General features: G+C 43.8%; 1 protein-coding gene across 1 annotated transcript; it reads left to right on the top strand.

The window, feature by feature from the left end:
• Nucleotides 1-984: 984 nt before the first annotated feature.
• On the top strand, nucleotides 985-27,675 carry LOC121576774 (myocyte-specific enhancer factor 2B). Its single transcript, XM_041890222.2, has 9 exons — nucleotides 985-1,226; nucleotides 10,853-10,944; nucleotides 11,059-11,262; nucleotides 11,584-11,718; nucleotides 11,964-12,153; nucleotides 13,565-13,710; nucleotides 24,349-24,463; nucleotides 24,546-24,654; nucleotides 25,014-27,675. The coding sequence occupies exons 2-9, from the start codon at nucleotides 10,891-10,893 to the stop codon at nucleotides 25,339-25,341; spliced, it is 1,281 nt and encodes a 426-aa protein (XP_041746156.2). The 5' UTR covers nucleotides 985-1,226; nucleotides 10,853-10,890; the 3' UTR covers nucleotides 25,342-27,675.
• The last annotated feature ends 174 nt before the right edge of the window (nucleotides 27,676-27,849 follow it).

Genomic DNA, 27,849 nt, shown 5'->3' with positions numbered 1-27,849 from the left:
CAGTGTCCAAGTCTAGCAGATCTCTCTCAAACTTCCATCACCAAACTTTTGTTAGAGAAATTGCTTCAAGTAAAATGGAATAAGTGTCTGACAATTTTAAAGGGGAACTGCACCCGCTGATTTGGCCTTGTTTTTGGCTTGCTCCTCAAGAAATGCTGGCGGCCATGACAGAAGCCAAACGTGAGTTGGCTTGGGTGTGTGGTTTGATGTGGGTGCTTCTTGGGTGTGTCCTTGCCACCACCAAGACACACCCATCTGTCAGAACCTTGCCCGCAGCTGTTTCCCAGCCAATACAGATACTGTGCCTATCGGCATTTTGTCTGGGGGTAATCAGGCTACCTTGGCAAACATGTCAGTTGGCAAACATCTTCCTGTGTGGTGTCCTGTATACAACAGGAGTTCCCTGATCCTGCTGCAGAATACACAGGGTTTTCCCCTCATCTTGACTGATACTATTTCATTCACTAATAATAATAAAAGACTCACTGAGGTTCCAAACTCCGTTTTAGACAAGACTGACTTTATGACCAAAATTATCCTATTTACTTTGTAGTACATTTAGACACTAGAATAAATGTTTCTGACTCATATTGATGCCACATAGGCTGTTTTCAAAATGATTAGTTGGGTTTTAGGGGCAGTCGCACTTTAATCTCATAATACTTCCTAATTTATCCCCATGTGTTATAATATAACATGTCTTGTCATGTACAGTAATGTGTATGATGAAAATATCACATCTAACAATAACATAAAAACTAAGACGCAAGCATGTCATATTGACACAAGCTATTTGTGGCATCAGTTGTGACAGCCTTCAATGAATGGTAGCCTACTTCTGTAGTCTCTCGACAACTGAAATGATCACTAGCGGAGGCGGATGAGTGTATCAGCGCTAAACCAATGGGCACAGCCGAGGGGGCGGTATATATGGTAATTTACAAATGGGCTGCAGCCAGCTGTTGCTGCTGGAGATGTGCGCGCCGTCAGAAGGAGAGCTCCTTGAATAATCGTCATCCTCGAGCATCAAGTGGACACCTCTAGCCACGGCACTGCGTATTCTATTCACTTCAACGAGGACGAAGAGCTCTTGAATAATTTTGAGACAGGGAAAAAACTTGTCATAGACTCTGCTGTCGTATTTCTCAGTAAATACCGGGTCAAACGCAGAGCCTACAGTAAAGAGAAAGGGAAAAACGTCACACTGGAGAAACATCAAAGAATAGGTGAGCTGAGAGCAGACATTTGTTGTTTTCCTCTATCTAAACAACATTTACTTTCCGAGTTGCCTAAAATACCTTTTATATTCTGAGGATACTGTAAGTTATTGCATAGTTTCATGCTATTACTATGTAAGTAACTTAGATAGATACTTAGGAATGCTTAACTCTGGGACAGGGCTATTATTAACCGAGTATTTTTGAATGACGTCAGCAATTCAGTCATTATTTGGCAGTCTTATTTATTATTAGCAACAACACACGCAGGCCTCACAGCTGTATTTATAGTGCTGTTGCCCAGTTGTATAATTACGTAAGACTGTTTATGCTGTGCTTGACACAGTATTCCACAGTAGGTCTGTTTTTATTGATGGTTTCCTCTAGGTGAAAAGAGATAGATAGGATCAATCAAAGATAGGATTTTTCTAAATGTTAGCAAAAGCTAATTGTAGTGTTCAAGCAGTTGAAAAGTGAGATTTCATCCAATAAAACAAGTAATGGAAAAAGTAGCCCTAGGCTAATGCGTGCATGAGAAATAGTAATACATTTGCATTCTATGGCTGTATCCCACTGAGACATACCTCAGTCAGATCGTATTTGTGTCAGAATTGAAGATGAAAGGAAATGGATAGCAAGATGTATGCATATTTACAGTAGTGGAACTTATAATGCCCCAAGTGTACCCAACAATTTATCTACACATCATAATAATGACTGACAAATATAACCTTTATAGCGTGCATAAATAATGGATATTTGGGGTGAGGGATGTATTGTGTGTGTCGTTATTTCATTCCCATTGCATGTACAACATTTTGTTATGGTGCATTTCTTAAATGCTAGAGAACATTTATATACTTTTTTTTGTAAGCACTACATTTATTTTAGATGATGCCAGTGGCTTAGTGGGTGTAAATGATACTGTCACAATAGGGAGGCAGGCTTTTCTATCATGATGGAAAGATTCTCTGTGCAGCAAATATGTTAAGTGGAATCTGGTCCAGCGGCTGTTTAAATGCATTTTCTTTATGCTTACACTTTAATCTCATTCAGCCTTGCAAAAATCTTAACTTGCATCAAAGCATTGCCAACAGAGAATGTGCAAACAGCAATAGAAAGGCACACATTGTGTGGTTAGGATCCATAAAGAAAAACATGTATTCGAAGTGGAATATTTAAGAATCAACAGTTTTCCATAAAATACTGAAATATTTCCAATGCTCAATTGCAAACAAATATTTGTTTATTGCATACTGAACAGTTCAAATTCTTTGCATGACTTGACAACCTCTGTGTTTGTTATTCTTGTGCTCAAGTTGCTTTTCCATGGACAGCAATATGTTTGTTCTGAAAGAGAGCATCTTTGACCTCTTGGTTTCATAATAAAACCACAAAACTTGGTCACTCAGTATTGAACCTGTTGCCCCTTGTGCAGTCATCATGAGTACCTCCCTGTCTCTCTCTGACTCAGTTTCTAAGCTGAGACATGACAGTATAGCCTTGACATGACACTATGGTCTCTGTGGTCATCAAAAATCCCAAAGCCCGTCCAGAAAAATCAGGTGTTTCTATTCTGTCTCGATCCAAAATATCCAGGAAATTTAATTATCTCCTGTTAAAATTAGCCAAATATTTCCACACCTCTGCTTTGCAAAGGTCCAGCCAGGGAGTTATTGAATGTAACAAAGCTTATGAACTGTCTGACCCTGCTATATCACTAGATTTTAAATACATATGGGGTGAAATGTCGATTTTTCAACCATAAATCAGTCGCACAAATGTATACTGTATAAAAAAATAAACATCTCTATCTTTGGCCCAGATTTCACGCAAACCTTAATGTGTGATATATTAAGCGATAAATAAAGTGTTAACTTCATGCATCACGAGTGTGTTTGATGATAATTTTTTTTACAATAATCAACATTTTATTTTGAGGTTTGTTGATGATAATTGTGTAGAGTCAATAAATGTTCGTGTCGGTATGTTTGCCTTGGCTTAGGGGCTTATGTATTGGGTTATGCAAATAGGATTCCTGCCTTCTATTTTGAGACCTGGTTTCTCATCTTGCCATTGAGCTGAAATGACTGGCAGAAGCATCAACAACTAATACCGAAAAAATGTGTTGGGCTTTGGCCTGGTCAGGTGCCACATACTCTGCTTGTATGCTTATTTCCAGCTAATATTCTATGGTAGTTGGATCATACTGTAGCCTAAATCTATGCTTCTCTATTCAAAGTTATAAGCCTAAAAGGGGAAATGTATGGTTATTGCAAAGAGTAAACATTAGCACAAAACACATGTATTTATTTTTCATGGAATGTGCATGACACAGTTGTTATCGTCATGTAAATATACAGTAAGTATCGGTGTTCATGAGTAAGTTCCCATTTAACATTCACTGGAATTAACATTCAGTGTGTTAGTGAGAAGTAACACGCCTCTGTATCAAGTCCCCCACTCATTAAGTAGTGCTACAGTGTTGACTGGTAATGACAAAACAGTTTGTTGTTGGTGTTCACCCCGTGTTGTCCCAGTGAGACACTCAGCAATTAGTCTGTCCCTGTCTCCGGGGACTGCAGGGTGTCTTTGGGAGAGAGGGCCTGACTGTGTTAGAGGCCTGCTCTGTTAGCGTGTATGGTCTCGTTTCCGCTGTCTGGCCTCCGGGAAGGGGTCAGAGGAAGCTGCTCTCTGTCCCTAGGAGCTGTAGACCCTGGGGCAACTGTGTATGAGTGCAATTATTGCACTATTCCCTCAGAACAGCCTCAATTCATTGGGGCATGGACTCTACAAGGTGTCGAAAGCGTTCCACAGGGATGCTGGCCCATGTTGACTCCAATGCTTCCCACAGTTGTGTCAAGTTGGCTGGATGTCCTTTCGGTGGTGGACCATTCTTGATACACACAGGAAACTGTTGAGTGTGAAAAACCCAGCAGCGTTGTAGTTCTGGACACAACCCGGTGCGCCTGGCACCCACTACCATACCCCATTCAAAAGCACTTGCATATTTTGTCTTGCCCATTCACCCTCTGAATGGCACACATACACAATCCATGTCTCAATTGTCTCAAGGCTTTAAAATCCTTCTTTAACCTGTCTCCTCCCCTTCATCTACACTGATTGAAGTGGATTTAAGAAGTGACATCAACAAGGGGTCATAGCTTTCACCTGGATTCCCCTTGTCAGTCTATGTCATGGAAAGAGCCAGTGTCCTTAATGTTTTGTACACTCATATATATATATATATATATATATATATATATATATATCATATCATATCATATGTAGACTACCACAGATACAGGCCTGGTCCTGGTCGTAGATACCATGATCTCTGGAGTATCAAAAAGTGATTGGATTCTGTTCCAAAGTGTATGTACAGGGTCATCGGAAATTAAGACCATAAAATGTGGTTGCTACCTTCCAAGGCAGCCAAATGTACATTCTCATCAACGCTCCAATGATTTTACAGACAGTGAAACTCTTGCTGACAGCTACATTGCTGTCTTACTTGGCTGTTTTTAGCCTTTTTGAGCGGCAGTTGTCATACGGACTGCATTATCCAGAATTAGGTGACATTATGCGTGTGCGGGTTTACTGTCTGTAGTGGTTTGAGAAACATTCAAAACCACTCTGAGAAGGCCATGTCCTCACCGTTTAGGCAAGGTAAATGCTATATTTGCCTGGCTGTGTGAGAGGTGGGGGCTGTCTGTGGTGAGTAGTTCTATCTGAGAGAAAGGAACTTTCTGTAAACCCCCATGTGATAAAGATCTCTGGCTTCTCTTTAGCTCAGATCTCCCACTTCCCTCTATTCTCTTAATTTACATCTGAGGTGAGATGCTATCTACTGCAGAAGAAAATGTAGGTCTGCTACCCTCCAAAAAATGCTGGGTCGTTTGGTTGACCCAACTGCTGGGTTGCAGGCGTTGGGTCACTTAATTGAGTTATTTTCTTTAACAACTGCTGGGTTATTGGTGCTGGGTTATTGAGCTATTTATGAAATTGCTTCTACCAATTATTGATAAACATGCACCTGTTAAGAAACTGACTGTTAGAACTGTTAAGGCTCCATGGATTGATGAGGAATTGAAAAACTGTATGGTTGAAAGAGATGAGGCAAAAGGAGTGGCTAATAAGTCTGGCTGCACATACAGTGGGGAAAAAAAGTATTTAGTCAGCCACCAATTGTGCAAGTTCTCCCACTTAAAAAGATGAGAGAGGCCTGTAATTTTCATCATAGGTACACGTCAACTATGACAGACAAAATGAGAAATAAAATTCCAGAAAATCACATAGTAGGATTTTTAATGAATTTATTTGCAAATTATGGTGGAAAATAAGTATTTGGTCAATAACAAAAGTTTCTCAATACTTTGTTATATACCCTTTGTTGGCAATGACACAGGTCAAACGTTTTCTGTAAGTCTTCACAAGGTTTTCACACACTGTTGCTGGTATTTTGGCCCATTCCTCCATGCAGATCTCCTCTAGAGCAGTGATGTTTTGGGTCTGTCGCTGGGCAACACAGACTTTCAACTCCCTCCAAATATTTTCTATGGGGGTTGAGATCTGGAGACTGGCTAGGCCACTCCAGGACCTTGAAATGCTTCTTACGAAGCCTCTCCTTCGTTGCCCGGGCGGTGTGTTTGGGATCATTGTCATGCTGAAAGACCCAGCCACGTTTCATCTTCAATGCCCTTGCTGATGGAAGGAGGTTTTCACTCAAAATCTCACGATACATGGCCCCATTCATTCTTTCCTTTACACGGATCAGTCGTCCTGGTCCCTTTGCAGAAAACAGCCCCAAAGCATGATGTTTCCACCCCCATGCTTCACAGTAGGTATGGTGCAACTCAGCATTCTTTGTCCTCCAAACACGACGAGTTGAGTTTTTACCTAAAAGTTCTATTTTGGTTTCATCTGACCATATGACATTCTCCCCAATCCTCTTCTGGATCATCCAAATGCACTCTAGCAAACTTCAGATGGGCCTGGACATGTACTGGCTTAAGCAGGGGGACACGTCTGGCACTGCAGGATTTGAGTCCCTGGCGGCGTAGTGTGTTACTGATGGTAGGCTTTGTTACTTTGGTCCCAGCTCTCTGCAGGTCATTCACTAGGTCCCCCCGTGTGGTTCTGGGATTTTTGCTCACCATTCTTGTGATCATTTTGACCCCACGGGGTGAGAACTTGCGTGGAGCCCCAGATCGAGGGAGATTATCAGTGGTCTTGTATGTCTTCCATTTCCTAATAATTGCTCCCACAGTTGATTTCTTCAAACCAAGCTGCTTACCTATTGCAGATTCAGTCTTCCCAGCCTGGTGCAGGTCTACAATTTTGTTTCTGGTGTCCTTTGACAGCTCTTTGGTCTTGGCCATAGTGGAGTTTGGAGTGTGACTGTTTGAGGTTGTGGACAGGTGTCTTTTATACTGATAACAAGTTCAAACAGGTGCCATTAATACAGGTAACGAGTGGAGGACAGAGGAGCCTCTTAAAGAAGAAGTTACAGGTCTGTGAGAGCCAGAAATCTTGCTTGTTTGTAGGTAACCAAATACTTATTTTCCACCATCATTTGCAAATAAATTCATAAAAAATCCTACAATGTGATTTTCAGGATTTTTTTTTCTCAATTTGTCTGTCATAGTTGACGTGTACCTATGATGAAAATTACAGGCCTCTCTCATCTTTTTAAGTGTGAGAACTTGCACAATTGGTGGCTGACTAAATACTTTTTTTCCCCACTGTATGACTGGCTGACTTAATGCAAATTGAGAAATTATGTGACTAAACTCAACAAAAAGAAGAAGAAACTGTATTATGAAGCCAAGATCAGTGACATAAAGCTTTGGATTACTTTAAATGAAATTATGGGCAGAAAGACAAATTCAACTCCATCTTTCATCGAATCAGATGGCTTATTTATCACAAAACCATTTGATGTTGCCAATTATTTAAATGATTACTTCATTGGCAAAGTGGGCAAATGTATGCAGGAAATGCCAACAACGAACAGTGAGCCATCGTATAATGCATACAAAAACAAATAATGAAAGACAAGCATTGCAAGTTTGAATTTTGTAAAGTTGGTGTGGGAGAGGTGGAATAATTATTGTTATCGATCAATTATGACAAACCTCCTGGTATTGACAACAGATGGAAAGCTACTGAGGATGGTAGCTGAGTCTATAGCCACTCCTATTTGTCATATCTTTAATCTGAGCCTAGAGGAAAGTCTTTGTCCTCAGGCCTGGAGGGAAGTCAAATTAATTCTGCTACCCAAGAGTGGTAAAGCGGCCTTTACTGGTTCTAACAGCAGACCTATAAGCTTGCTGCCAGCTCTTAGCAAACTGTTGGAAAGAATTGTGTCTGACCAAATACGATGCTATTTCTCTGTAAACAAATTAACAACAGACTTTCAGCATGCTTATAGAGAAGGGCACTCAATATGTACTGCACTGACACAAATGACTGATGACTGGTTGAAAGAAATTGATAATAAGAAGATTGTGGGAGTTGTACTGTTAGATTTCAGTGCAGCCTTTGACATTATTGACCATAACCTGTTGTTGAAAAAACGTACACTACCGTTCAAAAGTTTGTGGTCACTTAGAAATGTCCTTGTTTTCGAAAGAAAAGCAATTTTTTGGTCCATTAAAATAACATCAAATTGATCAGAAATACAGTGTAGACATTGTTAATGTTGAAAATGGCTATTGTAGCTGGAAACGGCTGATTTTTAATGGAATATCTACATAGGCGTACAGAGGCACATTATCAGCAACCATCAGTCCTGTGTTCCAATGGCACGTTGTGTTTGCTAATCCAAGTTTATCATTTTAAAAGGCTAATTGATCATTAGAAAACCCTTTTGCAATTATGTTAGCACAGCTGAAAACTGTTGTGCTGATTAAAGAAGCAATAAAACTGGCCTTCTTGAGACTAGTTGAGTATCTGGAGCATCAGCAATTGTGGGTTCGATTACAGGCTCAAAATGGCCAGAAACAAATAACTTTCTTCTGAAACTCGTCAGTCTGTTCTTGTTCTGAGAAATGAAGGCTATTCCATGTGAGAAATTGCCAAGAAACTGAAGATCTCGTACAACGCTGTGTACTACTCCCTTCACAGAACAGCACAAACTGGCTCTAACCAGAATAGAAAGAGTAGTGGGAGGCCCCAGTGCACAACTGAGAAAGAGGACAAATACATTAGTGTCTAGTTTGAGAAACAGACGCCTCACAGGTCCTCAACTGGCAGCTTCATTAAATAGTACCGGCAAAACACCAGTCTCAACGTCAACAGTGAAGAGGCGACTCTGGGATGCTGACCTTCTGGGCAGAGTTGCAAAGAAAAAGCGATATCTCAGACTGGCCAATAAAAAGAAAAGATTAAGATGGGCAAAAGAACACAGACACTGGACAGAGGAAGATTGGAAAAAAGTGTTATGGACAGACGAATCGAAGTTTGAGGTGTTCGGATCACAAAGAAGAACATATGTGAGACTCAGACCAAATGGAATGATGCTGGAGGAGTGCTTGATGCCATCTGTCAAGCATGGTGGAGGCAATGTGATGGTCTGGGGGTGCATTGGTGGTGGTAATGTGGGAGATTTGTACAGGGTAAAAGGGATATTGAAGAAGGAAGGGTATCACTCAATTTTGCAACGCCATGCCATACCCTGTGGACAGCGCTTGATTGGAGCCAATTTCCTCCTACAACAGGATAATGACCCAAAGCACAGCTCCAAACTATGCAATAACTATTTAGGGAAGAAGCAGTCAGCTGGTATTCTGTCTATAATGGAGTGACCAGCACAGTCACCGGATCCGGATCTCAACCATATTGAACTGTTGTGGGAGCAGCTTGACCGTATGGTACATAAGAAGTGCCCATCATGCCAATCCAACGTGTGGGAGGTGCTTTGGGAAGCATGGGGTGAAATCTCTTCAGATTACCTCAACAAATTGACAACTAGAATGTCAAAGGTCTGCAAGGCTGTAATTGCTGCAAATTGAGGATTCTTTGACGAAGCAAAGTTTGAAGGACACAATTATTATTTCAATTAAAAAACATTATTTCTAACCTTGTCATTGACTACATTTCCTATGCATTTGGCTATATTTCCTATTCAAACTCATTTAATGTATGTTTTCATGGAAAACAAGGACATTTCTAAGTGACCCCAAACTTTTGAACGGTAGTGTATGCGTTATGGCTTTTCAACCTCTGCCATATTGTGGATTCAGAGCTATCTATCTAATAGAATTCAAAGGGTTTTCTTTAATGGAAGCTTCTCTAATGTCAAACATGTAAAGTGTGGTGTACTGCAGGGCAGCTCTCTAGGCCATCTACTATTTTCTATTTTTACCAATGACCTTCCACTGGCATTAAACAAAGCATGTGTGTCCATGTATGCTGATGATTCAACCATATACGCATCAGCAACCACAGCTAATGAAGTCACTGAAACCCTTAACAAAGAGTTGCAGTCTGTTTTGGAATGGGTGGCCAGTAATAAACTGGTCCTGTACATCTCTAAAACTAAGAGCATTGTATTTAGTACAAATAATTCGCTAAGTTCTAGACCTCAGCTGAATCTGGTAATGAATGGTGTGGCTGTTGAACAAGTTGAGGAGACTAAATTACTTGCCGTTACTTTAGATTGCAAACGGTCATGGTCAAAACATATAGATTCAATGGTTGTAAAGATGGGGAGAGGTCTGTCTGTAATAAAGAGATGCTCTGGTTTTTTGACACTACACTCCAAAAAGCAAGTCCTGCAGGCTCTAGTTTTATCTTGATTATTCTCCAGTCGTGTGGTCGAGTGCTGCAAGGAAAGACCTAGTTAAGCTGCAGCTGGCCCAGAACAGAGCGGCACATCTTGCCCTTCATTATAATCAGAGGGCTGATATAAATAGTGGCTAAGAGTTGAGAGACTGACTGCATCACTTCTTCTTTTTATAAGAAACATTAATGTGTTGAACATCCCAAATTTTTTGCATAGTCAACTCACACACAGCTCTGACACACACACTTACCCCACCAGACATGCCACCAGGGGTATTTTCACAGTCCCCAAATCCAGAACAAATTTAAGAAAGCATACAGTATTATATAGAGACATTATTGCATGGAACTCCATTCCATCTCATATTGCTCAAATAAACAGCAAACCTGGTTTCAAAAAACAGATAAAGCAACACCTCACGGCCCAACGCCTCTCCCCTATTTGACCTAGATAGTTTGTGTGTATGTATTGATATGTAGGCTATGTGTGCCTTTAAAAAAAATTTATGTAGTTCTGTCCTTGAGCTGTTCTTGTCTATTTATGTTCTGTATTATGTCATGTTTCATGTTTTATGTGGACCCCAGGAAGAGTAGCTGATGCTTTTGCAACAGCTAATGGGTATCCTAATAAAATACCAAAGTACAGTGGTCTCAAACATATGGTTTGCTTTTTGAAAGTTTGTCAGGTTTGATTGTGTAATGGGTTGTTGATGTTGCCATGAGATCTAGAAGAGATGATTTATCGCAATGGGATATCCTGGTGAAATAAAGTTTAAGAAAAAAAAATCTCTCTATTTTGTGATGAGTAGAAATTATTGAGTTTTGTGATATGTGATATTTTTTCACAGTGTAAAGCCACCTCTCAGACAGTCAGACTGCGAACACAATGGGAAGGAAAAAAATACAAATCTCTCGTATCCTGGACCAGCGGAATCGACAGGTACAACTCTTTGATTGTTTCTATCACTTTCTATCATTATTGTATTTGCCATGGTTTAGTTAAACCGTCACTCATAATAAATAATACATTGAACCAATATGTTTCTGTCCCCAGGTGACGTTCACCAAGCGTAAGTTTGGCCTGATGAAGAAGGCATATGAGCTGAGTGTGCTGTGTGACTGTGAGATCGCCCTCATCATCTTCAACAGCACCAACCGTCTGTTCCAGTACGCCAGCACTGACATGGACAAGGTCCTGCTCAAGTACACTGAGTACAGCGAGCCTCATGAGAGCAGGACCAACACAGACATAATGGAGGTATAAATACATTACTAGGTCCACACATTACTCAACATGTTCTCCTATAGAGTATGTATAGTAATTTGTTATATCCAAAGTTCCAATTACATTCATTCCCAATGAAGACACACAGTTGAGAGAGCTTTTACTTTTAAATGCATAAGCTTATGAAATGCTTACTTGGGCACCGCTATAAAGCATTGAAAAAACAATGTTGGTACGGCCAACTTCTGTATCGTTAGGACATCCCCAAGAGGCAATAGTATAAACAGGCTGTAGTATGAGGTATCCTTGAGGTAATGTCTGTGTGCTGCTCTTTTCTCTGTCCTGTTGCTGTAGACTCTGCGGAGGAAAGGCCTGGGTCTGGACGGGACAGAGCTGCTGGACACTGAGGAGCCCATGCAGGTGGCAGCAGAGAAGTACAGTTCACTCAGCGAGGGCATGGACCTCACTTTGACCCGCCAGCGCTACTATGTAAGTACTCACTGCTGTCTGAGCCAAAGGCTGTAAATGGACTAAAGCTGTTTCATTGATTTATTTTAATTTGGTGAAGAATGGCACAGTTTGAGAAAATTATTCTATTGAACGGTCAAAGCATTAATTTGACTCAGTGAGCACATTTTGTACTTAAAGAGACACTTTAACAGTACAATGCAGCTGTAATAGACCTAACTTTCTGATCTTAACTGAAACAGACACTCTCCCATATTTCCCTTCAGGCCCCCTCTCTGCTCTCACCAGAGGCCCAGTTCCTGGTGTCTGGTGGCTGTGAGAATGGATACCCCAACTCGTCCAATCCCAGCCTGAGCTCCAACAGACCCCCGGCCTTCAAGCCCCTGGGCCCCAGACCAGGCTCAGCCAGCCCTGCAGGGCCCCACAGCCACGCTGCCTTCGTGTCTCCACACTCAGGTGAGACCTGGCCCCTAGTTATTTTCAAACATTCCTAGAGGGTTAGAGGTACCATTCTTGCCATGGATTGCCTACAGAATGTGAGGCCACCTCAGTGCTGTGCAGCTGACTGTGAAAACAGGAAGTGTGTGTGTGTGTGTGTGTGTGCTGTGTGAAACAGCGTCTGGAGGCTGATCTTTAGTTTCTGAGCAGTGAGTGTGTTTTTTTGTTTGTTTTGTTTTTATATTATTATTATTATTTTATTTTTTTTCACCTTTATTTAACCAGTTAAGCCAGTTGAGAACAAGTTCTCATTTACAACTGTGACCTGGCCAAGATAAAGCAAAGCAGTGCGATAAAAACAACAACACAGAGTTACATATGGGGAAAAACAAAACATAAAGTGAAAAATACAACAGAAAATATATATACAGTGTGTGCGAATGTAGTAAGTTATGGAGGTAAGGCAACAAATAGGCCATAGTGCAAAATAATTACAATTAAAATTAACACTGGAATGATAGATGTGCAAGAGATGATGTGCAAATAGAGATACTGGGGTGCAAAATAAATAACAATATAGGGATGAGGTAGTTGGGCGGGCTAATTTCAGATGTGCTGTGTACAGGTGCAGTGATCGGTATGGTGCTCTGACAACTGATGCTTAAAGTTAGTGAGGGAGATAAGTGTCTCCAGCTTCAGAGATTTTTGCAATTTGTTCCAGTCATTGGCAGCAGAGAACTGGAAGGAATGGCGGCCAAAGGAGGTGTTGGCTTTGGGGATGACCAGTGAGATATACCTGCTGGAGCGCATACTACGGGTGGGTGTTGCTATGGTGACCAATGAGCTAAGATAAGGCGGGGATTTGCCTAGAAGTGATTTATAGATGGCCTGGAGCCAGTGGGTTTGGCGACGAATATGTAGTGAGGACCAGCCAACAACAGTTGTACCTGCTGGTCATCTCAGTTCAGCTCAACTCCACTCTTCATACTCTATAGTTATTAGTAGGGATGCCACTCAATGGTTTGCCATCGCAACTGAGCTATGTAGTCAAGTAACGCTGCATTTTGAAATGCTATACACTGTACATTATGATGCTTGTCATTTTCCCTTTTTATCAATACAGATCAGAGCAAAACGTATGTAAAAAAAATAAAAAATAAAAAAATATTATGCTTACTGAGTTAATCCACTATCAAGGTGTGAATAAATGTTTCGTTATGAGGTTAACATTAATAATGTACGTTTTGGTAATCTGAAGTGCCAGATGTCTTTAAGAGATAAAGTTCAAGCCTAAAAAAGAACTTCTGTTTTACAGGTGGAGCGAGTGAGAGAGATTGAGAGAGAGTGAATGAGTGTTCTGTCTGTGAGTGAAACATTATTCTACCCACATCTTGTTTCTCACTTCCTATTTGTTTTCTCTCTGTAAAAGGTATTGGCTACTCCATGTTCTCCCATAGCAACCGGAGCCGGGCCTTGGAGATGAAGACTCCTCCCCCTTTGAACCTGGGCAATGACAACCGGCGGGCAGAGAGCAACCCTAGCATGGGTGGCATTCGCGCCAACCTCAACAGTGCTGTAAGGATCTCTTAAATCCTACTTGTCAGTCATAACAAGAGGTTAGCATGAGGTTCTGCAGTACTGCAGGCTACAGTGCATTCGGAAAGTATTCAGACCCCTTCACTTTTTCCACATTTTGTTACGTTACATTAAAAAAAAAAATCCATCAATCTACACACAATACCCCATAATGACAAGCAAAAACAGTTTTGTGGAAATGTTTGCAAATGTATTAACAATAAAGAAAAACTGAAATAACATTTTTACATAAGTATTCAGACCCTTTCCTCAGTACTTTGTTGAAGCACATTTGCAGATCCTCTCAAGCTCTGTCAGGTTGGATGGGGAGCGTCACTGCACAGCTATTTTCAGGTCTCTCCAGAGATGTTAGATCGGTTTCAAGTCCAGGCTCTTGCTGGGCCACACAAGGACATTCAGAGACTTGTCCTTGGCTGTGCGCTTAGGGCCGTTGTCCTGTTGGAAAGTTAACCTTCACCCTAGTCTGAGGTCCAGAGCGCTCTGGAGCAGGTTTTCATCAAGGATCTCTCTGTACTTTGCTCTGTTCATCTTTCCCTCGATCCTGACTAGTCTCCCAGTCCCTGCCGCTGAAAAACATCTGCACAGCATGATGCTGCCACCACCATGCTTCACCATGGGGATTGTGCCAGGTTTCCTCCAGACCTGGCACAGGTCCCCAAGAACACAGTGGGCCCCTGGCACAGGTCTTTATTTACATAAGTATTCAGACCCTTTGCTGTGAGACTCGAAATTGAGCTCAGGTGTATCCTGTTTCCATTGATCATCCTTGAGATGTTTCTACAACTTGATTGGAGACCACCTGTGGTAAATTCAATTGATTGGACATGATTTGGAAAGGCACACACCTGTCTATATAAGGTCCAACAGTTGACAGTGCATGTCAGAGCAAAAACCAAGCCATGAGGTCGAAGGAATTGTCCATAGAGCTCTGAGACAGGATTGTGTCAAGGCACAGATCTGGGGCCAGGGGGGCCAGTATGAAAAATGTATGCACTCACTAATTGTAAATCGCTCTGGATAAGAGCGTCTGCTAAATGACAAATAAATAAATAAATGGGAAGGGTACCAAAACTTTTTTGCAGCATTGAAGGTCCCCAAGAACACAGTGGCCTCCATCATTCTTAAATGGAAGAAGTTTGGAAACACCAAGACTCTTCCTAGAGCTGGCCGCCTGGCCAAACTGAGCAATCGGGGTAGAAGGGCCTTGGTTAGGGAGGTGACCAAGAACCCGATGGTCACTCTGACAGAGCTCCAGAGTTCCTCTGTGGAGATGGGAGAACCTTCCAGAAGGACAACCATCTCTGCAGCACTCCACCAATCAGGCCTTTATGGTAGAGTGGCCAGACAGAAGCCACTCCTCAGTAAAAGACACATGACAGCCCGCTTGGAGTTTGCCAAAGGCACCTAAAGACTCTCAGACCAGAGCAAAGTACAGAGAGATCCTTGATGAAAACCTGCCTCAGACTGGGGGCGAAGGTTCCCCTTCCAACAGGACAACGACCCTAAGCACACAGCCAAGACAACGCAGTAGTGGCTTCGGGACAAGTCTCTGAATGTCCTTGAGTAGCCCAGCCAGAGCCCGGACTTGAACCCGATCAAACATCTCTGGAGAGACCTGAAAATAGCTGTGCAGTGACGCTGACCATCCAACCTGACAGAGCTTGAGAGGATTTGCAGAGAAGCATGGGAGAAACTCCCCAAATACAGGTGTGCCAAGCTTGTAGCATCATACCCAAGAAGACTTGAGGCTGTAATCGCTGCCAAAGGTGCTTCAACAAGGTACTGAGCAAAGGGTCTGAATACTTATGTAAATGTCATATTTCCGGGTTTTTTTTAATATACATTTGCAAAACATTCTAAAAAACTGTTTTTGCTTGTCATTATGGGGTATTGTGTGTAGATTGATGAGGGGGGGAAAACTATTCAATCCATTTTAGAATAAGGCTGTAACTTAACAAAATGTGTAAAAAGTCAAGGGGTCTGAATACTTTCCGAATGCACTGTAAGTGCATAGATGACATGTCTTTATTTCCCCTGTTCCGAGACAGGTGCATGATAATGGTCCATTCTAAATCAAAACTAATTTCACACATATATTACTTAGTATATGTAAAGACAGGATTAAATCAAGAATAGTCTGATGGGTCACAATATTAGCCTATCACTTGTGAATTATATATTATCACTTGTTTGTATCACTACTAAAGTGGCCAAATAACTTCTTAAAATTAAGCACATTCATCCGCTTTACAACCGGTGTAGAGCCTAACTGGCATACAGTTTCAAGTTTGAGGAACATCATTTTCACCATAAAAATGCACCTTTATAATAAAGCATTACATTCATAATTGCATTTGTGGTCACATTTGGGAATGGTGTTTTCCCGCTAATTCATTGCATTTTGGAACATTCGCGCTTATAGCCTGCTGCCGTGTGCACATTGCTGCGCTTATAATGTGAAGAAATAGCCTAATAGTTTATCAACATTTTAAGATAAACGTTCTGATCTGTTCAGCCTCATTTCTTTCAACCTCTTAAGGATCGGACCCTTTTTTTCAATTTTCGCCTAAAATGACATACCTAAATCTAACTGTAGCTCAGGACTTGAAGCAAGGATATGCATATTCTTGATACCATTTGAAAGGAAACACTTTGAAGTTTGTGGAAATGTGAAATTAATGTAGGAGAATATAACACATTAGATCTGGTAAAAGATAATACAAACAAAAAAACATGCGTTTCAATTTATTTTTTGTTCCATCTTTGAAATGCAAGAGAAAATCCACAATATAATTGACACGAATACCGCCGAGGCTGCTCCTCCTCCTTGTTCGGGCAGGCTTCGGCGTTCGTCGTCCCCGGAGTACTAGCTGCCACCGTTGGATGTTTCGATGTTTGTTTGGTCATGTCTAGTTTAGTGCACCTGTTTCGTATTCTGTCCTGATTATGTCACCTATAAGTTTCACTGTGTTATGTTTTGTAGTTGTGTGTTAATGTCCGCCTGTCGTTTATCTTTTTGGTATATTTTGTGTATTAGTGTTTTACGCGTTGCGCGTAGGTTATCGCCTCCTGTGTGTTCGAGGCCATTTATTTTTGTATTGTGTCATTGAGTCAAGTAAAGTCGTTTTGACTTATCCGCTGTGTCCTGCGCCTGACTTCACCACCACATCCACAAGTATACCGTGACAGAATAACACACCTTTTACTATGGAGTCAGCAGGAGCAACGGCGGGAACCGAGTCGCTGGAGGATCGGGACAGCTACCAGGACGCCAGGATCCAGCAACTCGGATCCGCCATGCAGGAGGTCATGGACACCCTGCGCCGATGGGAGAGAGGAGGTTTGCCCACACCTCCTCCTACCTTACCACCACCATCGGCCAGCCCCACCATACCAGCTCCGGAGTCCAGTGGTATTCGGCTCTCGCTCCCGAGGGCATATGATGGCACCGCAGCCAGGTGTCAGGGGTTCCTCCTTCAAGTGGAGCTCTACCTGGCAACCATACACCCGGCGCCCTCGGGATACGAGAGCGTTTCCGCCCTCATCTCCTGTCTCTCTGGCAAGGCGTTGGAGTGGGCCAATGACGAATGGAGGGGAATAGACGCCGCTACCATCAGCTACGCGGAGTTCTCCCGCCGCTTCAGGGCTGTTTTCGATCATCCCCCTGAGGGTAAAGCGGCGGGAGAGCGTCTGTTCCACCTTCGACAGGGGAAGAGGAGCGCACAGGAGTTTGCCCTGGACTTCCGGACTCTAGCGGCGGATGCGGGGTGGAATGAGATGGCCCTCATCGACCACTATCGGTGTAGCCTGCGTGAGGACGTTCGACGAGAGTTGGCCTGCAGGGACACCAATCTCACCTTCGACCAGCTGGTGGACATGTCAATCCGTCTGGATACCCTGCTGGCCACCCGCGGATGTCCAGAGCTGGGGCCGTCCATTCCATCCCCCAGCACCTCCGAGCCGAGCCCTATGGAGCTCGGGGGTGCTGGCGCTAGAGAGAGGAGGAGGGAGATACCGAGGGAGGCCGTCCCCTGCACCAACTGTGGTCGTAGAGGACACACTGCGGCTAGGTGCTGGGGAGGGTCTCCAGGGGTTCGAGGCAGCAGGTCGCGCACTGGGGAGTCATTCCAGGTGAGTAGGCGCCCACCTCACCCAGAGCTCTCTGTTGTTCACTTTTGTATACCTGTGGTATTTCCTCAGGTTGCATCTCAGTCCCAGCATAAGGCACTAGTCCATTCAGGCGCAGCTGGGAATTTCATTGATCGTAATTTTTGTGTGAGGTTAGGGATTTCCCTCCTGCCCGTTGATGCACCCTTCCCTATCCATGCCCTAGATAGCCGTCCGTTGGGATCTGGGTTGATTAGGGAGGTCACAGCGCCACTTAAGATGAGGACGCAGGGGGGTCATGAAGAGATTATTCAGTTGTATCTGATCGACTCTCCTGCGTATCCCGTGGTACTGGGACTTCCTTGGTTAATCGCCCATGATCCCACCATTTCGTGGCAACAGAGGGCTCTCAAGGAGTGGTCTAACCAGTGTGTTGGCGATGTTTAGGTGTTTCCGTAGGGGCGACCACGGTGGAGAGTCCGAACCAAGTGCCCGCAATGCACATTCCCCCCGAGTATGAGGATTTGGCACTCGTGTTCAGCAAAACTAGGGCGACGCGATTGCCACCTCATAGACGGGGAGATTGTGCGATAGATCTCCTGGCAGGTGCGGCACTTCCGCGGAGCCATGTGTATCCCTTGTCTCAAGAGGAGACGGCGGCTATGGAGACATACATAGCCGAGTCTCTGAGACAGGGATACATCCGGCCCTCCACTTTCCCTGTGTCCTCGAGTTTCTTTTTTGTGAAGAAAAAGGATGGAGGGTTGCGCCCGTGTATTGATTACCGTAATCTCAATCAGATCACAGTTAAATACAGTTATCCTCTTCCTCTGATTGCGAGTATGACGGAATCATTACGCGGAGCGCGTTTCTTCACAAAACTGGATCTCAGGAGCGCTTACAACTTGGTGCGCATTAGGGAGGGGGATGAATGGAAGACAGCATTTAGTACCACCTCGGGTCATTATGAGTATCTCGTCATGCCATACGGGTTAATGAATGCTCCTTCAGTCTTCCAATCCTTTGTGGACGAGATCTTCCGGGATTTGCATGGGCAGGGGGTGGTCGTGTATATTGACGACATTCTAGTGTACTCGTCTACACGAGCCGAGCATGTAGCCCTGGTACGCCGAGTGTTGGGTAGGCTGTTGGAGCATGACTTGTATGTCAAGGCAGAGAAATGTCTGTTTTCCAGGAGTCCATCTCCTTCTTGGGTCATCGGTTGTCCGCGTCAGGGGTGGAGATGGAGATTGACCGTGTGTCAGCCGTGCGTAATTGGCAGACTCCAACCACTGTTAAAGAGGTGCAACGGTTTTTGGGTTTTGCCAATTACTACCGGAGGTTTATCCGGGGTTTTGGACAGGTGGCAGCTCCCATCACTTCCCTGCTGAAGGGGGGCCCGGTGCGTTTGCAGTGGTCGGCTGAGGCGGACAGGGCGTTTGATAAACTGAAGAACCTGTTCACCTCGGCTCCGGTGCTGGCGCATCCGGACCCCGCTTTAGCGTTCCAAGTGGAGGTGGACGCGTCAGAGGCCGGTATTGGGGCAGTATTGTCTCAACGCTCAGGCATGCCTCTCAAACTCCGGCCCTGCGCTTTTTATTCTAAAAAGATCAGCCCGGCGGAACGAAATTATGACGTAGGGGACAGGGAGCTGCTAGCCGTAGTTCAGGCCCTAAAGGTGTGGAGGCATTGGCTTGAGGGGGCTCAACACCCTTTTCTCATTCTGACTGACCATCGTAACCTGGAGTACATCCGGGCAGCTAGGAGACTGAACCCTCGTCAGGCTAGGTGGAACATGTTTCTGACCCGGTTTGTCTTTAAGCTTACGTACATCCCAGGGTCCCAGAACGGTAAGGCAGACGCCCTGTCCCGGCGGTATGACACAGAGGAGAGGTCCATTGAGCCCACTCCCATACTGCCGGAGTCTTGTCTGGTGGCACCGGTGGTGTGGGAGATCGATACGGAAATCGAGCGGGCGTTACGCACCGACCCTACTCCTCCGGAGTGTCCAGTGGGGCGGACGTACGTGCCGCTCGAGATCCGTGATCGTCTCATATATTGGGCTCACACGTCACCCTCCTCTGGACATCCAGGTATTGGCCGGACAGTGCACTGCCTTAGCGTTAAGTACTGGTGGCCAACATTGGCTAGGGACGTGAGGGTTTATGTCTCCTCCTGCTCGGTGTGCGCCCAGTGTAAGGCGCCTAGACACCTGCCCAGGGGGAAGTTACAGCCCCTGCCCGTTCCACAACGGCCGTGGTCTCACCTCTCGGTAGATTTTGTCACTGACCTACCTCCCTCCCAGGGGAATACCACCATTCTGGTCGTTGTGGATCGGTTCTCTAAGGCCTGTCGTCTCATCCCAGTGCCGGGTCTCCCTACTGCCCTACAGACCGCTGAGGCTTTGTTTACCCACATCTTCCGGCACTACGGGGTTCCCGAGGATATAGTGTCTGATCGAGGTCCCCAATTCACCTCTAGAGTCTGGAGGGCGTTCATGGAACGTTTGGGGGTCTCGGTTAGCCTTACCTCGGGTTTTCACCCTGAGAGTAATGGGCAGGTGGAGAGAGTGAACCAGGATGTGGGTAGGTTTCTGAGATCGTATTGCCGGGACCGGCAGGAGGAGTGGTCGGGTTATATCCCTTGGGCAGAGATTGCCCAGAACTCTCTTCGCCACTCCTCTACTAACCTGACCCCTTTCCAGTGTGTGTTAGGATATCAGCCGGTTCTGGCACCATGGCATCAGAGCCAGATCGAGGCTCCTGCGGTGGATGAGTGGTTTCGGCGCTCGGAGGAGACGTGGAACGCTGCACACGTCCATCTGCAGCGGGCTATCCGTAGATAGAAGGCGAGCGCCGATCTCCACCGCAGTGAGGGTCCAGTATACGCACCTGGAGATCGAGTCTGGCTCTCGACTCGAAACCTGCGCCTTCGCCTGCCCTGCCGGAAGCTGGGTCGGCGGTTTGTGGGGCCATTTAAAGTCCTGAGGAGATTGAACGAGGTATGCTACAAGTTACAACTGCCTAATGATTATCACATTAACCCCTCGTTCCATGTGTCTCTCCTCAGGCCGGTGGTAGCTGGTCCACTCCAGGACAATGAGATAAGAGAGACTCCTCCGCCCCCACTGGACATCGAGGGGGCTCCGGCGTACTCAGTCCGGTCCATCGTGGATTCGAGACGTCGGATGGGGGGGTCTACAATATCTCGTGGAGTGGGAGGGGTACGGTCCGGAGGAACGGTGCTGGGTGCCTAGGAGGGATATCTTAGATCCCTCCCTCCTGACGGAGTTCCACTGTAACCATCCCACGCGCCCTGCTCCGCGTCCTCCTGGCCGTCCCCGAGGCCGGGGTCGGCGCACGGTCAAGGGGGGGGTACTGTCACGAATACCGCCGAGGCTGCTCCTCCTCCTTGTTCGGGCAGGCTTCGGCGTTCGTCGTCCCCGGAGTACTAGCTGCCACCGTTGGATGTTTCGATGTTTGTTTGGTCATGTCTAGTTTAGTGCACCTGTTTCGTATTCTGTCCTGATTATGTCACCTATAAGTTTCACTGTGTTATGTTTTGTAGTTGTGTGTTAATGTTCGCCTGTCGTTTGTCTTTTTGGTATATTTTGTGTATTAGTGTTTTACGCGTTGCGCGTAGGTTATCGCCTCCTGTGTGTTCGAGGCCATTTATTTTTGTATTGTGTCATTGAGTCAAGTAAAGTCGTTTTGGCTTATCCGCTGTGTCCTGCGCCTGACTTCACCACCACATCCACAAGTATACCGTGACAATAATATTGCAGTTTAGGTGCAATTTAGATTTTGGCCACTAGATGGCAGCAGTGTGTGTGCAAAGTTTCAGATTGATCCAGTGACGCATTGCAATACTGGACTATTTTGTATCAAGTCTGCCCAAATGTGCCGAATTGGTCCATTTTCAAGTACATAACTATAGAGAACATACAAAAATGATATGGTACTACAAAATATAAGTTTACACACTCCCAGGAATGTCATACATGATGGATCATTAGATTATACACTAACTTTCACACATCTCGATGGCCGGGCGGGGTGGGTGTGGAGCCAGAGACAGCAGGGGTTCAAACTGTAGAACCCAGTTCCTACATTTGAATATAAAAATGTATTTTATCAAGCAAAACTATGCTACATTTTATCTCTGGGACCCTTAGGATGACAAATCAGAGCAAGAAAACTGAATGTAAGTACATTATTTACCTTCAGAGGTGAATGTATCAAACCAGTTGCCGTGAAATGTGTTTTGTTGTTGTGCACTCTCCTCAAACAATAGCATGGTATTTTTTCACTGTAATAGCTACTGTAAATTGGACAGTGCAATTAGATTAACAAGAATTTAAGCTTTCTGCCAATATAAAACATGGCTATGTCCTGGAAAGTTTGCTGTTACTTACAACAGTCATGCTAATCACATTAGCGCACGTTAGCTCAACCGTCCCATATACGGTGCACCGATCCCGTAGAGGTTAAAATATTTTTTGAAAGGCCACCCGAGTGGCGCAGCAGTATAAGGCACTGCATTCTGGGGTTCGATCCCAGGCTGTGTCATTTCCGGCTATGACTGGGAGTCCCATAGGGTGGCGCACAATTGGCCCAGCGTCGTCCGGGTTAGGGGAGGGTTTGGCCGGGGGTACTTGGCTCATCGCACTCTAGGCTGACTTCGGTCGTCAGTTGGACGGTGTTTCCTCCGACACATTGGTACAGCTGGCTTCCCGGTTAAGCGAGCGGGTGTTAAGAAGCGCAGTTTGGCGGTTCATGTTTCGGAGGACGCATGACTCGACCTTCACCTCTCCCGAGCCCGTTGGGGAGTTGCAGCGATGAGACAAGATCGTAATCACGAAATTGGGGAGAAAAAGGGGGTAAAAAAAATAAGTTTTTTGATGCGAGTGGTTGTATTAATTTGGGATCTATCGCATCCCACAACTGTCCCAGAGTATGTTTGGAATATTTATTTATCGCACAGAAGGACAAGTTGACCAATAGAATAAGTCAACTTTTGTACTATGGGGAATAGTAGAGGCCTACTCATCGTTAGGCCTACTCATCTTGTTGGCTGACGAAAAGTAAACGTGGACAGTTCTTCTAACATCTTAAATATGCGCCTCGGAATTCGATAAGACGGACACGCGCAGTTGCGTCCCCGATGTGTCTGTCTTCACTTGTAGCCTACTTCGGAGCTGAGATAGATGCCTGTGAGAAGAACCCGATCACGTGACGGGCATTGGCTAATAAGAATTGCGATATCTGAGAAAGCCATGTGAGTTAGAGGTGCTTCGGAACACATAGCCGGGAGAAGTGAATTATAATTATTATAGTCAACCCAAAGGCAAAACGGCCACTGGCCGCAAAAGGCATGGATTATTTTAGTGGGCATTAAGGCCACACTAGAGGGATGCCGTCGGGAAATTCGAGGCATTATCAAGTGCTTGTCAAATTGTGAATGAGAGACTGATGAAGTGTGTGCAGCCTGTGGAAGAAACAAAGCAGAGCTCATGCCTTTCATGGTACTTTTTTCAAATCATCATTAGAGTCGCATGATGCAGCCTTAGAATGTATTAAAAATCTAAACATATAGCCCAACGTTTGTATCACAATTACAGTTGCATAAATAACTCTAAATTAAGCATATAGGAGGACCTTCTTTGTTAACCGCTCAATACAGAATAGCCGCATGTGCGCACTCCCTCAAATCATTGAGAAAATATCCTTTCTATTTTATTCAGCTATGTTCAATTGTATTCTTCATACTATAAAATAATAATACACGGAATTCTAAGCAAATCTTGTCTGCTAAATGAACTAGTGTAGCCCACAGACATATGGCATAACCAGATCAGGACCTAACATAAGGACAACTCAGAGTATGCTATTCTGTTCTTCTGAAATATACTACATTTTCTTCATATCATGTTTCTTTAGACCTGTCTAAAATAAATAATGGATTTATTGTGAAGGTGTAGGCTATATTAAATTGATTTATTAGACTTTTTTAAATGTAGATGTTCCAAAGGTCTGCATCAGTGGCTTGTAGGCTATGCGTGGAAGCCAGGAGATGCTAAATGTGTTTATGTTAATTAACGTTCAATTACCATGAGACCGGCAGTTATTTGCTTGACAATCACCATCTGACTAAATGTAATTACTGCCACAGCCCCAGTTAGGATAACGTCATAATGATAATGCCATAATGAATGGACCAATCAGAGAACAGGGTTATGATGGACCAATGAGAGAGCAGGGTGATGACGATGTCATTATGATGATGTCATTATCAAGAGACCAATCAGAGTGCAGGGTTATGACGATGTCATTACGAAAGGCCAATCAGAGGTCCAACCACACTCACACTTGTACACTATAATTCTCACTCTCACACTTACTCACATGGCCTGTATTGTTTTGTAGATAGCTTTTTAACAGTGATAATGAAGAGATTGAACCAAGGAGAGATTGAACCGAGTAACTGCTTCTCTCTCCATGTAATGATCAGAGAGGCATACTGTACCATGGCATGCACCCAGTGAACCACATGCTGGCCATGGGGAAGGCAGGTCTGCTGGGCCACAGTCTTGGGGACTACGGCCTCTCCTCTGCTGGACCATCTGGTAAGACTGCAGCTCTGCTCTTCTGACATCTGTATGTGCTTCTTAGTTAGTGATATAAAATAATAATTTTCCTCTGTCCCAGACTACAGCCACCCAGCTTTCTCCCATGCTGTGAGTCTACAGCGTGGGACAGTGAACCCCTGGCAGACAGCACAACAGCAGGAGCAGCATGTACCCCACCTCAGCCCAGCGTAAGACCACTGATATGTAAACCTTATTCAATTACTAAGTGTTAAACATTGCACAAGGATTGACCTTGATACTGCTGTGGTGTGTATTCTAGTGCCCTTTATAGGAAAAATAGCATGTGAGGAGTTATTTCATACTCTACGTCCCTCAAACTCAACTCTGGACCTCAAAGCCAGTTCCACTGCGTTTTTTCATTGTTCCCCTCTAATCAGGGACTAATTTAGACCTGGGACACCAGGTGGGTGCAATTAATTATCAGGTAACCAGCAGGCTCCGGACCTCGTAGGGTAAGAGTTGAATACCCCCGCTCTACGTCATGCATATTTTCTTCCTTTTTCTCTGTCTGCTTGCTGTGTACCAGGATATCCAGCCGAGGGTGCTCTTTCCCCTCTCAGGCCTCCACCCCCACCCCTCCTCCTCACTCCTCCCTCAATCTCAGCATCAAATCAGAGCGAGCCTCCCCGGAGCACATCTGCTCCCCGACCTCTCCGCCCCTGCACCATCTGAGGCAGCACTCTCCAGTGAGCACCCCCGATTCTGCTTGCCACACCCTCCAGGAGCCCTACCCAGCCAATGAGAGAGAGGAGTTCCCCAAAGGAGGTTTTCCCTACCCGGCTGAGCAAGGGGCAGAGGAGAAAGGGGGGCTGCCCCTGAGGCAATTAGAAATCAGCGATGGGTGGCAGAGATAGCTGGCAGCGACTACCACCCACCACCCACCCTCCTTCAAGCCAGCCACATGGTTTCCCACACACAGAGAGAGGAGGATGGGGAGATGAGGTTCATTCGTTCACATCATCCCAGAGGAAAGAAAGCCCCCCCTTAGAGCTGGGCTGGACCCTCCCTTGTGGGTGATGAACATGTGGCACTGCCTCTCTGATTCTGATACAGTGAGGATATATAGTCTGGGTGTGTTGTTGTTGGGTTTTGTTGGTTTGTCTGTGTGTTGGGGTCAGAGGGGTGTCAAATGACACATCAGTGTGGTTCTCTCATCCTGTTTGAGCTACAGAGCAGAGGGTGAGGGAGTATCAGACATTTAGCCATGTTCTTAGAGCACAGTGTTTCAGAGTAATACTTTACATTCAGGTCCCCAGTTACTGTACATATATAACTTTAATGCTTTAGCCTTTAGCCCAAAATCAATGAAGTGGTCAGCTCAGAGGAGACCGATTAGGGAGCACCAAGGTTCTACTCATCTATCATAGTGGCACGGCCTCTGTGATAGTGAGTGGGAAGTTGGTCTGGATAGGAATTGATTAAAGAAAAACAAAAATGCAATCTGCACTTATGGATTTTTGTATTTAAAATCTGTGCATCAATAAGTCTCTCAGGGATTTGGATAATTGGTTCCATTATACAGGTTTAGTGTTGCTTTTTAAGGCTAGAATATTACTTATCAAAGCTGTTTGTTTTTACACTATATACTGCATAGTTCAATTCTTTCTTTTTGAACACTGGCCTTAGTAATGCAAAATTATGACACATTTAAGACCAAAGGGAATGTAACATGTGCTTTATTTCTTATAAATGGATATTGTGTTCAATTTAATTATTTGTAAAGCAATATCCTAAACAAGCCAACGTTTAGCATATAATGGCGTGTAAGAATCACCCATTACTAGTAATCATCATATATCTTCAATCTATTCCTGCTTGTGACGCTCAAGGTCCATATTCAGTATAACCATTTTATAAAGTTGAGCTTTACTACTTTCAACACTGTATTTTGTTTAAATCAATTCAAAAGTGATTTATTAATTCCTGAAAAGGAAACAATTTGATTAATTGTCAGTGGGGCAATGGGAATAAGGTATGTTGAGAATCAGACACCTATCAAATAAACTGCATAAATTCACTTTTGTCAATGGAAAAAAAATACATTGTTAAGACACATTTTATTGCTCGTGTGAGTTTGTGTTTTTTATTATTCTGTTTAAAAAAAAAAGATTTTTGTGTTTTATGCAGAGGATTGGTGGTGTGTTATTGTTTCATTATCAATTTTGTGTTTAAAAAGTCTGAAAAAAGTTAATGTAAAATGATCTTGTATCCATTTTGGTTCTTCTTGTGGGTTTGTGTGTAGATTGAAGTGAACTCCTTTGTCCACAAGAGGTCAACATATTTCACACTATCACTCTGAAGGCAAGACAATGCAGAAAGAATCAGCCATTAGCCCTACTAATGGTAATTCATTATCTGATTTTCCATGGCAAAAGTGACAAGTTAAAGCAGTGCACTGTGATGGTATTCATATAAAACTGCATAATTAGTGTATTGAAGACATACACATAGAGGGTATATGGGCAGGTTCTGATTGACAATATGGAATTATTGCCTGGATAAATATTTATGTGTGCATATTGACACAAACTATTTCAACTATGGATAAATGTAGAAAGTGAAAAACAGTAACTTCATAGTTACCAACAGTATTCTCGCAGACATTCACATGAAAGCTCTTTTGACATATTTTCGAATATAAGCGCTTGTCAGTAAATACCACACAGGTTATTCCAGCACATCAATATACACTGGGCAAAAACTGGTTGAATCAACGTTGTTTCCATATCATTTCAAAAAAACAAAACAATGTGATGACGTTGAATCAATGTGGAAAACTGATTGGATTTGCAAAAAGTCATCAACATAAGGGAATTTCGTCTTTATTTCACCCAACTTTTAACCTAAATCCAATGACATGGTGACATTTTTTGTTGATTTCACATTGAATTTACGTTAGTTGACAACTCAACCAAATGTAAATCAAAACTACACGTTGAAATGATGTATGTGCCCAGTGGGTAGTGTCAGCGCTGGCAGTATTTATCAAAACAACCCATGGCTTTATACTTATTTTAATGATGTGGCTGCCTTTCAATAAGCATGATTTGATTTGTAAGTTATTTTGACCTTCTGAGTGCTGTACATCTAATTGACTGTAATTTCAAAAAATTGTGATTCATAAGTCACAGCATTTCCTTTTATGTATATTTATCTGAAGACAGATAAAATGCTATCTGCTATGTGTATCTATCTTTCATGTGTCCATGTATTTATACATGTAGTCACTCATTATCATATTATCATGTCAAACCACAAGGTTCCAACTGAGGGGGGAACAAGAATGGAGGAACACTTTAAAACCAGAAAAGCTTTATACAGTGTGCATACAGTACAAAATGCCTTACAATCAAAGCTTGACA

This window comes from Coregonus clupeaformis, chromosome 11 (genome assembly GCF_020615455.1).
Source record: "Coregonus clupeaformis isolate EN_2021a chromosome 11, ASM2061545v1, whole genome shotgun sequence".
In the NCBI taxonomy this organism is placed as follows: domain Eukaryota; kingdom Metazoa; phylum Chordata; class Actinopteri; order Salmoniformes; family Salmonidae; genus Coregonus; species Coregonus clupeaformis.
The sequence above is the reverse complement of the archived record's forward strand: the minus strand, read 5'-3'. Positions and strand labels throughout refer to the sequence as shown.

Coding starts and splice junctions, on each gene's coding strand:
- LOC121576774 (XM_041890222.2), top strand. CDS start 10,891: ATGGGAAGGAAAAAAATACAAATCTCTCGTATCCTGGACCAGCGGAAT. Junction 10,945..11,058: donor TGGACCAGCGGAATCGACAG/GTACAACTCTTT, acceptor TTCTGTCCCCAG/GTGACGTTCACCAAGCGTAA. Junction 12,154..13,564: donor CTTCGTGTCTCCACACTCAG/GTGAGACCTGGC, acceptor TCTCTGTAAAAG/GTATTGGCTACTCCATGTTC.